This window comes from Mustela nigripes, chromosome 6, assembly GCF_022355385.1.
Source record: "Mustela nigripes isolate SB6536 chromosome 6, MUSNIG.SB6536, whole genome shotgun sequence".
Taxonomy (NCBI): domain Eukaryota; kingdom Metazoa; phylum Chordata; class Mammalia; order Carnivora; family Mustelidae; genus Mustela; species Mustela nigripes.
In genome coordinates, this window is record NC_081562.1 from 98,753,466 (window position 1) to 98,769,802 (window position 16,337).

Below are 16,337 nucleotides of genomic sequence, written 5' to 3' on the forward strand. Positions count from 1 at the left end.
TTACTACAGTATTTGAGAAAATTAAGTTTTATTACTGATAAGACTTGAGTGCACACAGGCATATAGTCTTTTGTCAAATAAAGGCTGTAAAATTGAATCCTGTCAATAAACTTTCTTTGTCAAGTCCTTGTGATGTTGGGCTACAATTTTTTGTCAGTTACATTTAGCATTTTTTTAAAAGTAGTATCTTTGCCCAACATGGGGTTCAACTCATGACCCTGAGATCAAGAGTCACATGATCTACCGACTGAGCCAGCCAGGTACCCCTGAGTATTGCTTTGTCCTTCAACCTGTTTGGAAGTCTTGGTAGCTAGAGAGTTGTAGAACACAAGTGTGGAGTGGGTCATCAGAGCCTTCCACTGGCTGTGTCTTGACTGATTCAACCCTCTAAACTGATTCAGTCTTCTTCTTAACATTTCTGGATAAAGGTTCCATCTCCTCCATTAGCAAAAAACTTACCTTTCCAGAATTTTATGTTCTTGGGGTCAGGTCTCTGTCTTCTATCTTGACGTGTAGATAATTTGATGAGAAAAATTTTATGGCTGGGAGGAAATTTAGGTCCAGCGGGGTGAGGTGACTTGACCAACAGCTCATACTTTTTTGATATCTGACTAAAATTCCTACATCTGTTCTCAGTTTTGTGTTCCTGACATTATTGTAGTTGTGTTCTGGCCCCTCATCACATCCTTCTTTTTTAATATGAATTTTTTTTTTGTTTGTTTTGTTTTGCTTAACAATATCAGAATCTAATAACAAACTGCTTGAGTTTAATCATAGATCTTAATGATACAATTTCCAATTTGATTCTGAATAATGTTCATTTGTTCCTCTAAATTAAATATATTATCAAAGAATGACTCTGTACCTGTACCACAGCTGAGCATATAAAACAAGGTAGTACAAAAAGGGAGAACAAAGAAGTTTCCAAAGTACTTTGAGTACAATCAATGGGATAATAATGTATATCCAACCAAGCTATTTTCTTACTCAAAACTGCCACTAAGTGAAGAGGTGAAAATTCCTTTACTTACAGATTCTCATTTTTGGTCTTTTCTCCAGAGAAATATGATGTGCTTTTTGTTTCATTTTGTTTCAGGTTTGGCTTTTGTTGTTGTCATTAAGAATCTTTAGAGTGGGGTACCTGGGTGACTCAGTGGGTTAAGCTGCTGCCTTTGGCTCAGGTCATGATCTCAGGGTCCTGGGATCGCGAGTCCCATGTCGGGCTCTCTGCTCAGCAGGGAGCCTGCTTCCCTCTCTCTCTCTGCCTGCCTCTCTGTCTACTTGTGATCTCTCTCTGTCAAATAAATAAATAAATAAATAAAATCTTAAAAAAAAAAAAGAATCTTTAGAGTGATATTTTAAAAAGAAAACAGAGCATTTTGAATAGAAATAAACTCAATGATTTGAATTTGAAGGTGTTGCTGTTTTCAAACAGTTAAGACACAGTACTGAGGAAGTATCAGCTCTGAGCCATAGTGAGGAATCAAAGAAAACTTCGTAATTTTCTAGCTGGAAGGATGGTGTTACTGCCTTTTTTTTTTTTTTTTTTTTAAATAGGCCCCACACCCAATGTGGGGTGAGATTAAGAGTCACCTGCTTTACCAACTAAGCAGCCAGGTGCACCCACTGTTACTACTGATGTAGAAGGAAAATATGAGATAGCCATTTTCTTAGGGGTGGATGATTTGTCTTTTTTTTCCCAGTAAAATTTAAAGGCAACTCAGTAATTTAAGTCAAAATGAAATGTTTATTAGCAGGATTAGAGGAGACTAGAGTAGCAGGAATGCCTTGTCTTCAGTGACTAATCTTTAGTGTATCACCTGAAAGCTAATAGATGCTAAATATGTGTTTGTAGATGATAATGCATCACCAGCCTTGGATCACTCTACAGATTTACTTTTCATAGTATCGCTGGTGCCTACTACAGGCTCTGGCATATTTTAGGTGTTTAGTAAATATTTGCCAGTTGAATTCTTTATTTTTTTATTTTTAGAATTTTAATTATTTGAGAGACAGACAGTGTATGAGAGCAGGGGGGAAGGGGCAGAATCGGAGGGAGAAGCAGACTCCCTGTTGAGCAGGGAGCCCAATGTGGGACTTGATCCCAGGACCCTAGGATCGTGACCTGAGTTGAAGGCAAATGATTAACTGACTGAGACACCCAGGCACCCCTTCTGGTTAGATCTTATTAGTATTAAAAAAACACTAGGTAGATCTACTGGGAAAATTGAGATCACCTGTAGCCACATAGCTTAAGTATCAGAACTGAGAACCCAGGCCATCTACACTAACATGACTTTTCTCTTGTAGTAAATTCTTGCCAAAGAGGCTAAGGTCATAAATTAATAACTAAATTCACTGTTTATTTTAGCTAATTCCTGCAAACTAGTTAATCTGAACAAAGAGTTCAATCTTCATGGCAAATATTATTTAGCTGAAATAGATGGTTTATCTGGGCAAATACTTCACTTAGGAAACTCACGAAATTCTTTACTTATGGAAAAACATCTTGGTTATCAAGACTTGTTTCAAAATCATCATAATGGTGTACCCACCTATTAGGGTGTCCACTTGTCTTTGTTTGCCCAGAACTGAAGGGATCCCTGGGATGAAGGGTTTTCAATGCTTAACTCTGGGGTGCCTGGGTGGCTCAGTGGGTTAAGCCGCTGCCTTCGGCTCGGGTCATGATCTTAGGGTCCTGGGATCGAGTCCTGCATCGGGCTCTCTGCTAGGCAGGGAGCCTGCTTCCTCCTCTCTCTCTGCCTGCCTCTCTGCCTACTTGTGTTCTCTCTCTGTCAAATAAATAAATAAATAAAATCTTCAATGCTTAACTCTGGGAAAGTGCCAGAAAACCAAGGACAAATTGGCCACCATACCACCAGCCCTAAGTTATGATGTCAAAAACTCTGCCCAATCCCCCCCCCTCCAAATTCCTTGTCTTAAAAGAGTTGTCCTAAGCCATTTTTACTCAGATGCACGTAACCTATAAAGTATCACTTGCTATCTTCCTCCTTCTGAGACTTCTAAGTTCCTGTGAAAGCCCTGGTCTCCCTTATTGTAGTAGACTTAATAAATTTAGCTTTCTTTAATCACCAGGTTATTCTGGTGGTCTCTTGGGGGAGACGAACAGCAGATAGCAGCTGTTGTATGTTGTATGTATGTATATATGGGAAGGTATATATATATTATATATATAATATTGTATATATATAAAATATATATATATTTATTTATTTTATAGCTTACATAAAACACCCACTGTATCAATGTACACTCAAGTGCTACTAATGGTTTTATTATAGAGAATGATATGCAAGTTACAACTACTATGGGGTTGAGGTTGTCTTGAATAGGGGAGAGGACCATACATATGGAAGTGTTGTTTTGCTTCAAACTACAAGTGACTGTACAATTTGAAAATAAATTTTGGTGATGTATTTAGGTTACAAAGGAATATATCTTTGAATTGATCTCAATATAGCAGTATTCATTTTTCTTTCTCTTTGCTTTCAATGTGTGTGCTAGGGCTGAGAGCTACTTTCTGTATATTACCGGAATCTCCTCAGGCTGGGATGGGTGAGAGGAGAGAGAAGGAAAGACAAAGAAAATTGGTGGGGAGGTGAGCAGTGTGGAAAAAGAAACCAAGTAAATAACGTTGAGTTTGGAGCTCCGGGGATAGGGAACCAGACCTGGGAAGGTAAAAGGTGGGAGGGAAGGTATAGATAAAGGAACATGAGGCAAATTAAACTAAAGCAAGTCTAAACATTTTATTTGGTGAAATGTTCTTCTCTGTCTGCAAAAGGAAAAATTATTAATCAACAAAATATTAAGAAAGAAGTCCCAATGCCTCCTGCCAGCTGCCTCAGAAATAGTACACATTTATTCTTAGAAATCCACAGTACAAATATTTTGAGATACCTGGCCAAAATTCTTCCCTAAGTTTATCAATGTTTCAGTAATACTCAAGAAATGTATTAACTACTTTAAGAGATTTTTTTTTTACAGCTTGGCGGGCCAGAAGTCTTTGCTTCAAATAAAGTTGTTGTTGTTGTTGTTATTTTACAGTCAGATACTTCTGGTAGGGGGTGGCCATGTAACAACTTATAAGTCATTAACTATATAGCTATATTAAATTGATAAGAATCAATCCCAATAAAATACATTTTTTTCTGTGTAAGTATGGCGATGATACAAATAAGTGAAGAAAGTCTACTGAAATTTATTGACATTGGGAAATAAGCAAATTGTAATTTTTTTTTCCTTCTGAAGATTTATTTATTTGAGAGTGAGAGAGAGTGCAAGCGAGCGGGCTGGGAGGGGCGGAGGGAGAGGGAGGGAGAAAATTACAAGCTCAGAGCCAGAGGCAGGGCTTAATTTCACTACCCCCCACCACACACACACACACACACACACTCAAGATCATTACCCTGAGCTGAAATCAAGTGTTAGACACTTAACTGACTGAGCCACCCAAGCACCCCAAACTGTAATTTTTTTTTAAAAGATTTTATTTATTTGACAGACAGAGATCACAAGTAGGCAGAGAGGCAGGCAGAGAGAGAGGGGGAGCCTCTCTCTCTGAGCAGAGAGCCCTATGCAGGGCTCCATCCCAGGACCCTGAGATCATGACCTGAGCTGAAGGCAGAGGCTTAACCTTCTGAGCCACCCAGGTGCCCCTCTTTTTATTTTTTTTTAAAGGTTCTATTTATTTGACATGGAGATAGAGAGTACAAGTAGGCAGAGCAGCAAGCAGAAGGAGAGGGAGAAGCAGGCTCCTCACTGACTAGGGAGCCCCATTTGGGGCTCAATCCCAGGATCCTGGGATCATGACCCCAGCTAATGGAGGCCACTTAACCAATTGAGCCACCCAGGCGCCCCTGTAATTTCTTTTTAAACAGCCAACTAGACAATTAACAAAAGCCAAAAAACACAATTAGACTATAAAGACAGCAGAACCATGAAGTGACATGGAAGGCAGATGAATAGAAACAGGTTCTGTGGAAACATGGCTTCTTTCGCCCATCTTTTTCTCCCTCCTGCCCCCACCCCCAGCAACCTCTCACCTTGATGTACAATTTCATCACTGCTGCAATGTTTCATTACAATATTTGTTTGTGTAGGACATGTAATCTGCTAGCTTTAACCAAAAGCTATTAAAGATTATTACTTTTATATGCATAAATGCTACGGATATCTGTGGACCCTATCTTACTAAGAGCTCTCTGGGTGGGCGTCATAGCCACTGAGAGTGATTCATAACAGCTAGAACCCATACGGCTCCATCTCTAATTTACCACTCATTTCATTTGCATTTTTAGTTTCCTAATAATAGCTTGGAGAAGTCGACTGAAGAGCCCTAAGTGTGATATAACTGTTTCAACCTCTTTTGGTGGTTATTAGTTAAATCCTTCTGTGCTTTTTGCTCCTCTCATTTTTGTGCTTGCAAGAATGTTGATATTCGGTAAATTCCTCAATTTGACCTCCCCTCACAAGGTCTTGATGGCTGGTTCATTTTCCTTTAAATTCATCAACTTCTCACATTTGTATTTCTATTAACTCACCTCGATCTCTTCTTTCCCAACAAAATAGACACTACAGACTAATACTGCACATCCAATAGTCTGAAGTTTACGTTTATTGTTTACAAAAATAAAAAAATTGACTGTGTTTGTTTTATACCAGGGGTTACTGCTAGTTACCACAAATGGATTGGATAGCAGTCCATTTTTTCTTAGGACCTAGAACAGTTTATACAGCATAGAAAATACCTAATCCTTGATAGGTTCATTGTACTTTCTGCTAATATTCACTGGCCTAGAACTATTTTTAGAGATAATTCTTTAATAACATTTCATTGGGCTTACTCATGTTTGTAATACATCATGAGTCTGTTTTGGTGATTTTAATTTTCCAAGAGAACAATTTATATCATTAGGATTAAAAAATACTCAGACATATCCCTTTTCTAATTTACAATTTCTTTTTGGGGAAGTTTTTTTTATATTTAAATTTTCAGATTTTATATTTGATTATTTTATTATTTGCTTTTCCCTCCCTTTCCAGCCATCTTTAGATTTATTTATCAGCTCTATTTTTTATCTATTTTGCAATTACTGGATTGTACATTATTTTTTTCTTTCTTCTGTTTTCTTGTGTGTTTGAACTTTTCACTACTAGTTTTTTCTCTTTCTTTCTTTCTTTTTTTTAAGATTTTATTTATTTATCTGACACACAGAGAGATCACAAGTAGACAGAGCAGCAGGCAGAGAGAGAGGGAGGAAGCAGGCTTCCTGCTGAGCAGAGAGCCCGATGTGGGGCTCAATCCCAGGACCCTGAGACCATGACCTGAGCGAAGGCAGAGGTCCAACCCACTGAGCCACCCAGGTGCCCCTTCCCTAGTGTTTTCAATTGGAAAGTTGGTTTAAAATTTTTATCATTCCTCCTTAATAATGAAATCATAGACACCTATTAATTTATCTCTACAGCACTGGTCATATTCTGAAAGTGCAATATTTTTAATCTTTGATGTTTAGGTTTTTCGTTTAATCTAGTAGTGATTATAGAAGACAGTGGGTATTTCATTTATTTATTTACTAACATTTTATTTATTTATTTTAGAGAGAGAGAAAGAGAGAGAGAGTGCTAAGGAGCTAGGGGAGGAAGAGAGAATCTGAAGTCAACTCCGCACTCAGCACGGAGATGACCCAGGGCTGGATCCCATGATGGTGGGATCATGACCTGAGTGGGAACCAAGAGTAGAACTCCTAACCAACTGAGCCACCCAGGCACCCCAAGAGTGTGGGAGTGTTTTAATTACCAAGTGGTAAACATTTAACTTGGCTTTTTGATTTTACCAGTGTGGTGGCTGAAATGATATTCTGTTGTTTTAATGAAAAATTCTCTGGTTAATAGTGAGTTTAAATATCTTCTGATGTGTTTATTTTTATTTTCCTCTTCTGTAAATTGTCTATATGTTTTGAAGAGTTTTCTATTCATTGTTTATATTTTACTTTTGATTGTGGGACTTCTTTATTTACTTTATATTGCAATCATTTGTTTTTGATATATATATTACAAATGCATTATTCTGATTTTTGGTTTGTCAATTACTTTTATTTATACTGCCTTTTATTATAAAGGCAGTCTAAATTTGGATATAGCTAAATGTATCCATTATTTCTTTTATTGTTTGGTATTTGTGTGTCTGACATGCATTCCTCTCCCCTTTTTTATGATCTTATATTAAGTAATTTCTACACCCAGCATGGGGCTTGAACCCCCAACCCTGAGATCAGGAGTTGCACGCTCCCCTGACCTCGCAGCCAGGCACCCCTGCATACTTGCATTCTTTAAGAAAAACTTCTCTGGGAAGTTCTGTTAATTAAAATTGTATTGGATTTCTACAATAATTTGGGTAGAGGTGACATGTTACAATCTCAAGTCTTTCTACGTTACAAGCAATCCCAATAACACTATGGATAGACCTTTTTTTTTTTTTTTTAAAGATTTTATTTATTTATTTGACAGACAGAGACCACAAGCAGGCAGAGAGACAGGCAGAGAGAAGGGGGAGAAAGCAGACTCCACTAAGCAGAGAGCCTGACGTGGGCTTGATCCTAGGACCCCAAGACCATGACCCAAACTGAAGGTAGAGGCTCAACCCACTGAGCCACCCAGGTGCCCCTGGATAGACCATTCTTAAATGACTGATCTGTAATGCTTCTCCTTCAACTGCAGGCTTTCTTGTGTGTGTTGCTCTCCTTCTGATTTCTCTGCTTTTCCCGTGTTGTTCACTAGAACTGTAACCAACTCCGTTACTACATACTCCCTATCTCAGAACTACAGCTTTATGTTAAGTCTTCTCATTTATAGGGCAAGTCTCCCTAATCTGTTCTTCTCTTATTAAAAAAATTGTCTTGGCTATTCTTGGCCCTTTGCTTTTCTCTGTACATTTTAGAATTAGCCTGTCAAGTTTCACTAAAAAACCCTCTTGAATTGTAATTGGAGTTTTATGGCATTTATAGAATAATCTAGGGATAATTGACTTTTTATGAAGTATTGACTTTTTAAGTCTATTTATGGGATTCAAATTGTGCCCAATTTAAGTCTATTAAAAGCAATACTGTAGTGTTTGTTCCCTTATGGCCATATGTGATGTGTTTTGGGGTACAGCTCCTGATATACACATGTCAATGGAGGAATGTGAAGAACATAATACTGAGGGACAAAAATGAAGCACAAAAGGAAGTGTATAGTAAGATGCCATTTGTGTTCTAACAAAGCATTATAATTTTATCCATAAAATTTGCATATCTTTTATAGGTTTTGTTTTTGTTTTTTAAAGATTTATTTATTTGAGAGAGAGAGAGAGAGAAGGAGCAAGGGGAGGGGCAGAGGGAGAGAATCTCCAGCAGACGCTCTGCTGAGCACAGAGCCCAATGCAGGCTCCATCTCATAACCCTGAGATCATAACCTGTGCTGAAACCAGGGACCCCCAAATAGTAAAATACTTGAAGGCCTTCAGGACTGTTGTACTGGTTTACATCAGTAAGAGAATCTGTTTTATATGGAGTAAAAGAAATGTGTTCTTCTCCAATTACAGTTTTTTTTTTTTTTAAGATTTTATTTATTTGAGAGAGAAGGCAAACATAATCAGGGGTAGGCACAGAGGACAAGGGAATAGCAGGCTCCACACTGAGCAGGCAGCCTGACTCTGGGCTCCATCCCAGGACCCATGAGATCATGACGTGAGCCAAAGGCATACACTTAACCGACTGAGCCACCCAGGTGTCCCTGCAATTACAGTGTCAAGCTCCTGTTGGCCAACTCTGTCAGAGGGAGGCCACAAAGCATCATCGTCTGTAATTTCACTATCATCAATAATTCTTTTCAGTTCCTCCATTATATTCTTGTGCACGTAAGCCTCCTTTCTGGTCATGACACCATTTCTGTAACTACTGTTGTTGGCATACCTAAGCTTTCTCTCCAGAAACTCATGTCCAAACTTGCCCTCCTGCTCTACCTTGTAGCGCAGGTGGAAATCACTGGCCATACCATTTCTGTTCTTTCTTTTTGTTTGTGTTTACAATTTAAATCACTCATTTATTTTTACCTTTTCTGTTTTACTTTACTTCAGGTTTGTGCCTTCAAGTGGTACATAGTTGGTTTTTACTTTTACTTTTATTCTATTTTAAAGATTTTATTTATTTATTTGACAGACAGAGATCACAAGTAGGCAGAGCAGAGAGCCACAGCTCTCTGCTGAGCAGAGAGCCCGATGCACTTGCTAGATCCCAGGACCCTGGGATCATGACCTGAGCCGAAGGCAGAGGCTTAACCCACTGAACCACCCTGGTGCCCCTGGTTTTTACTTTTTAAATAGTATTTGCTTTTCATCATGGGACTCTAAGCCTTTTGTGCATGTGGTTATAATTTCTATGTATAGTCTTCTGGTGTCTTGCTTTGTATCTTTTATTTAACCTTGCTCTTTCTTTTGTTTTTTATCTTTGGCATATAGATGTTCTTAAATTTGTTTTTATCTTTTAAGATTTGGAAACAATTCTGTAACTGTTTTTAATTTTATAATAGTTTTTATAACTGTTGTTTTTAGTGAAAATAATTTTTAGCATATATTTCTACAATTGTCAAAGAAAAAAATAAATGACATATTTTGCTCCTTTTCTTCCTAATTTTTGTGAGAATAACCTGGGTTTAGACTCAGATGTCACTGAATGACTGATTTGACATCCTACATCTATTTTTCAGTACATGGTGGTAGTAGAAGGTATTATTGTTAACCAATATTTGTATCCCTTCCCAGAGGAGAATATATACTCTTGCCCTGTTGATTGACTTCAGGTGTGAATACAGTTGGCTTTGGCTAATAAAACTTTGAGCAAAAGCATCATGCAGGACTCCCAGGCAGAAGCTTAGGAGGCAGCAGGTGCCCTGCCATTCTCTTCCTTCTGTCACCCTGACTGGCATGTACTGGAGGGTCTCTTTGCCCTCATCGTGGGCACTGCTGGACTGAGGGTGACTATTATGCAGGGCCCCACTGTTGATCAGTTGAGGACACATGCTGTTGTGAGAAGAACTAACCTCAGGTGTTGTAGGCCATTAAGAGTTTAGGATTATTTGTTACCTCAGCACGATCTATCTTCTCCTAAGGAGATGTTCGGAGAAGTGTCTGACGAGTGATGTTCGGAGAAGTGTCTGACAAGATCTTGGAAGTTTGTTTGCCTTCAGAAAATTAATCTGGTAAAATCTATCCAGTGTGGTGAATCGTCTATTTTGGTAGTCAAGCAAGTGATTGTAATTGTCTTCTGGAATATCCAAGAACTGTCTTGGGGCAAAGCAGTTCTGCCTCACAGTTCAGGGATTAGTAGTTTCCTCAAGAGTTATAGGTAGAGAGGCCCCTGAGAACAAAGTATTCAAATTGAAGAGTTTTGCCCTTATCCTGAAAGCAGCAGGAATCTGGTGAATGGTCTTAAGCAGTCATTTATTCATTCAACAAATACATATTGGCCAACGACTCAGTGCCCCTCACTATTTTTAGTGATGACACCAGCTGTGAGCAAAATGAGTTCTTGCCCAAATGGACCTTCCTGTGTCTAGATGACAAGCCATGTCCCAGACACTGTGGTAATACAAGCATAGCCTACTCAACAGTTTCTGACAGGACTATTCTTGTTTATTGCCTTAAAATTTACTGTGAGAAAGTTTTGATCAAGTTTTGGTGGTGTAATCCATCCCACAAGTATGTATGTGTATGGAACTATGTGAAAGATACCTAACAGTCAGCCTAAAAAAACAGCATCTGAATGATTTGGGCCAACTTTCCAGTTTAAACTAAAAACATTATAGGCTTGAAATGTATCTTGTGATTAAAATAAATGTTGATGAAAGGAATTGAAATAATCTTTGTAATAGGTTTTGTGCTCTTTGCTCTGACATTGTAGCTGCTTAATTTAGCAAAACGAAATAATGTTAGGTAACAGAAATGGAGTTCTCTAAAGAAAATCTCCTGGAAATTTTGGAATAAGCAAATACTGCCAAAGTGAATTATTCTAAAAGACAGAAAGGAAACTGCATTTAAAGAAAGTGAACAGAGGAGGGAGCTGCAGATAGAATTTCAACTATATGAATGCAACTGTTTTTGTATTTGAGATTTCTGATATATATTAATATAAATGAGCATATTCATTAAAAATTATATTACACATAAAAATGACATGTTTCTGTATCTATGAATTGGTAGTGTTTGCTCAGAGGAAAAGAATGCCACAGGGTCAATTCTAGATTTGTGATGAAAGATAATTACATTTAGAACTGTTTCTTTCATGAGGAAACCATTTTTCCGAGGTTACTCTGATCTGGGGGGCAAAACTGAATAATAATAACACTTTAAAAAGAAGAATGATTTCTCTGGCTTTGCCACCATCCAGTCTGCCTGGACGCTTATCTCTGAAAAGGCTTACATGTGATACGTTATGATATTTATTTGCCTTCTGTTTCACTGGTTTGCTGATGATACCTTCTGTGTGCAGCACTGGGTAAGGCCCAGTGCTTTCACTACTGGTTCTGGGAGATGTCTACACTGAGAAGGCTCTGCTATATTGCAATAGGTGTTACTAATATCTTCGCTAAGGGGTCTTTTGTCACTGCCAATACTGCTGGCGTGGTATCCATTGACTTTCCAAAATATTGTCACCACTGCCATTTTTCAATAGCTCCTTTATCCTCTACTCATTTTTCATCCTAAGTAGATCTCTTTACCCTAATTTCCATCAGACCTCAGAATAGGCTCAGTCTGGCTTAAAACCCAGAATAAAAGCAGTTTAGAATCAAACTCAAATCTCAAAAACTTTTAGGATAATTGTATTGTTATCCTTTGCAAAAGTCAGAGATACTGGTGAGTATATCTGAGAAAATGTCTAGTCTGAACTTGCTCATGGAAGTAAGATACAAATACTTCCCATAATTATTCCTCTAATAACACATTATCTATAATTTTTCTCATGTACATTTCAAATGTAAGCTTGTAGGATGATCTGTTTTTTAAGGTTTTTGAGCCCTGATCCCTTTCAGGGGAAAAAAACCCAAATCTGAGATTCTGTTACTTTGAATACTTTTCACCACATTCAATCAACATTATTCATATGATGTGGGCTTTAGGTCCATGAGTAATAACTGACATTACTTCTTGTACCCAAAACACATATTACGTATGTTTTACTAAAAATACATTTTGTGCAATCACTTCTGTGCTGGAAAGCAGACACTGTCTCTAGAGCAAAAGGAACTTGCCGTGGATGTCAGAGGAGGAACAATTCTCATCAGAATTCCTCACAGGAAGAAGATGAAGGCTAAAATCTTCTACAGGATTTGTTCTGCTGATGTTGCTATCTTAGGAAGAAATGCTGATAACCATCTGTTTCGCATTAAGATATACATGAATCTTGAGATGTGGAAAGTTTTTTACAATTAAATTTTATTTTGTTTCTTGAGGAGCAGGTTTGTAAACTTGTAAATTCCCCCTTGTTGGCAGTGAGATGACATGAATGAGGAACAAAATCGGTGATTTTTCTGAGGAAGAAATGAAAAATACTTCACAGAAGTTTTAACAAATTGAGATATAATTGACACATAACATTGTATTAGTTTTAAGTGTACAACATAATGGTTTGATATATGTATATATTGCAAAATGATTACCTGAATCAGTTTAGTTAACATCCATCACCTCACGAAGTTACACACTCTTTTCCTATAATGAGACTTTTTAGATCTACTTTCTTAGCAACTTTGAAATATACAACACAATATGGTTAACTATAGCCAGCATGCTGTACATTATAGCACTTGGCCTTATTTATCTGAAACTTTGTATCTTTTGACTATCTTCACCCATACACCTCCCACCCCCATCTCTGGCAACCACTAATCTGTTCTCTATATCAGTGAGCTTCTTTTTCTTCTTCTCCTTCTCCTCCTTCTCCTTCCTCTTCTCCTCCCTCTCTTTCTCCCCCATCTTCTTCTTCTCTAGATCCCACATATAAATGAGATCATAAAGCATTTGTCTTTCTCTGTCTTATTTTACTTAGTATAATGCCTTCAATTTCCATCTATGTTGTTGCAAATGGCAGGATATCCTCCTTTTTTATGGCAGCATAATATTCTACTCTAGTATTGTGCACTATTGGTGGGACTGTAAACTGGAATACCCACTATAGAAAACAGTATGGAGGTTCCTCAAAAAATTAAAAAAATCGAATTACCATATGATCTAGTAATTTCACTTCTGGTATTTATCCAAAGGCAAAAACGTCTCTAACTCAAAGAGATATCTGTACCCCATGTTCATGGCAGCATTACTGACATGAGCCAAGACATGGAAACAAACTAAGCATCCATCAGCAGATGATTGGGTAAAGAAAAAAAAAAGATATATATACACATACAGACATACACACACTGAGACACAAAAATTCACTTTATTCTGATTGTCACACATAGTCACATACTGTTAAACACACATCATGCCTTATCCAGAATAATGATCATGTAATAATAATTAACATATGACCAAACTACTTTCCACATTTTTTGGTAAAAGACACTGGACAGGAGAGTATAAATATATTTATTGCTTGGCAATGATTATAGGATTTAACAAATAAGTGTTATCTTTCAGGGATTTGAAGTGGACATCTGTGAATAAAGAGATTTTTCTTCCTTGGTCTTTGAATGCTATAAGAATTAAGTACTCTAGCTGGAAAGCCTCAGTTCCAGACATGTGTGATGGTTGTTGTCAGAATTATGGCCCCTAAGAAGATTCATAGTCTCTAATCCCTGGGACTATGAATATATTACCTTACATATCAAAAGGGAAATTTGCAGAGATAATTAAGGTTAGTAATCATTTGATGCTAAAAAAGGGAGATTCTCGGTTTTCTATGTAGATCCAACATAAGCACATGAACCCTTAATCCAGAAGAAGACAGAAGAGGAAGTCAGAGATGCAAGAGAAGTCAGATTGGGTTGAAACTCTAGAAGGATTTGGAACACTGTTGCTGGATTTGAAGGAGAAAGCATAAACCAAAGACAGTGGACACTCTCTAGAAGCTGAGAATGACACCTGCTTGACAGCCAGCAAGGAAATGTGGACAATTGTGTCAGAAAACTGAATGAGCCTGGACATGGATTCTCCCTCACAGTCTCCAGAAAAGAGTCCACACCAGCCAGCTTGCTTGCTTATTTATTTATTTATACTTTAATTTTATTTTTTCAGTTTCCAAGATTCATTGTTTATGCATCACACCTAGTTCTCCACACAATATGTGCTCTCCTTAATATCTACCACCAGGCTCACCAATCCCCCCAACCACTTCCTTTCCAAAACCTTGAGTCTGTTTTCCAGAGTCCACAGTCTCTCATGGTTCCTCTCCCCTCTGATTTCCCCCGTTCACTTTTCCTTTCCTTCTCCCAATGTCCTCCATGTTATTCCTTATGCTCCACAAGTAAGTGAAGTCGTATTAGAATAGACTTTCTCTGCTTGACTTATTTCACTCAGCATAATCTCCTCCAGTTCCATCCATGTGATACAAAATTTGGGTATTCATCTTTTCCGATGGGGGCGTAATATTCCATTGTATGTATGGACCACATTGTCTTTATTCATTCGTCTGTTGAAGGGGATCTTGGCTCTTTACACAGTTTGCCAGCCAGCATCTTAATGAGACTTTTTTAACATAAGGATTCATCTGAGTCCTCCTGGAATTCTGACCTCCTAACTGTGAGAAAATAAAAGGGTTTTGTTTTAACTCACTAAATTTGTGGTAATTTGTTATAGCAGCAATCAGAAACAAATGCACTGGCCATTTGTGGAGGTTGGAAAGATAGTGACAGGAGATGTCATTACTAAGTTGCCTTCTAAGAATGAACTGGGTTTAAGAGAAGAGAGAGTTGGAGTACTCAGAGTTTTCCTTTGGCAGTATGTCAGTGGCAGAGGAGCAAGACAACATTGAGTGTATCTTGGTGTGTATCTACTCAAATAGCTTGCCAACTCAGCTCCTTGGACTCATGCTTAAACCTTAGTTTTTAGGGGTGCCTGGATGGCTCAGTTGATGAAGCGGCTGCCTTTGCCTCAGGTCATGATCTCGGGATCAAGACCAGTGTCGGGCTCCCTGATCAGCAGTGTGTCCCTGCTTCTCCCGTGCCCCTCCCTCTGCTCATGCTCTCTCTCTTTCACAAATAATAAATAAAATCTTAAAAAAAATTTAAACCTTAGTTTTCAATGAAGAAGTAGTTTAAAAAAAAAGAGGTATTTCACAAAAATTTGTACAAGACCCTAAAGCTCTCCATGCTATTTTTTCCCCCTGTTTTTTATTTTTTATTTTTGTAAAGGTTTATTTATTTATCTTAGAGAGAGAGTGAGAGCACAGGAGAGGGAGAAAGAGTCTTAAGCAGACACTGTGCTGAGCCTCGAACCTGACACCCTGTGGGGCTTGATCTCATGACCCTGAGATCATGACCTGAGCCAAAATCAAGAGTTGGACACTTAAGAGACTGAGCCTCTCAGGTATCTCATGTTGCTTTTACTTAAATTATATAATTTTCTCAGATAAACTAAAATTACTGAACAAGAGGATATCAAAATCTGTATCTCCAAACCTTAAAATATATGATCTGAGTGTAGATTGGGCTTCATGCCCTAATTCACATTGAAAGATGTTGGAATCCAGCATTACTTTAAAATTTTTTATACTGAAGTAATTACATATTTTGGTCTAAAGGGGCTTCTTTTGATTCAAAATTTTGTATTTTCCCAAGGGTAATATAACTTAGCTTAATGCTATTTATATGTTGAAATTGGGACTATAGAAATTTCTTTTACCAGAGTAAGAGGCATTAAATAGATATTGAAAAACCTCACAAAGTCCTCAGAAAAAGATCTCCAAGGTACATTATGACTTCCATGAAAATCTGGAAATGATTCGTTAAATTTTGGCTAGGTTATGAGTTTATGCATGCAAACTTTCCTAATCTCTACTTTACTGTTGTAGGTTGCTTCTGCCAAAAGTTGCAGAATAAAAATTATGTATGTGGACTAAGGAGCTTTCTAAAAATGTAGCTTCAAGTAGAAGATGATTCCAGCGAAGAGTGGAACCAGGTAGAGCTGTGTAAGAAAAGTGGAGACATGAAGAAAGCATGGGGTATCTGGGAAGCAGGGAGTTAGCCCCTGACTGCCTTGCAAAGCTTGTGTTGAAAGAAATGAAAGGTATTAATGGGGCCAGGTAAATCATTAGTTAGGGTTCAGTGTAGGAAACAGAAACCAT

The 16,337-nt window shown here is 37.8% G+C and overlaps 1 protein-coding gene across 1 annotated transcript; it reads right to left on the bottom strand.

The window, feature by feature from the left end:
• Window positions 1–6,433: 6,433 nt before the first annotated feature.
• On the bottom strand, window positions 6,434–9,052 carry LOC132020390 (protein mago nashi homolog). The gene is made up of 3 exons (XM_059404544.1): window positions 8,809–9,052; window positions 8,474–8,605; window positions 6,434–6,498 (listed from the first exon to the last, which is right to left on the bottom strand). Exons 1-3 carry the CDS (start codon window positions 9,050–9,052, stop codon window positions 6,434–6,436), a joined length of 441 nt encoding a protein of 146 aa, XP_059260527.1.
• Between the last annotated feature and the right edge of the window lie 7,285 nt (window positions 9,053–16,337).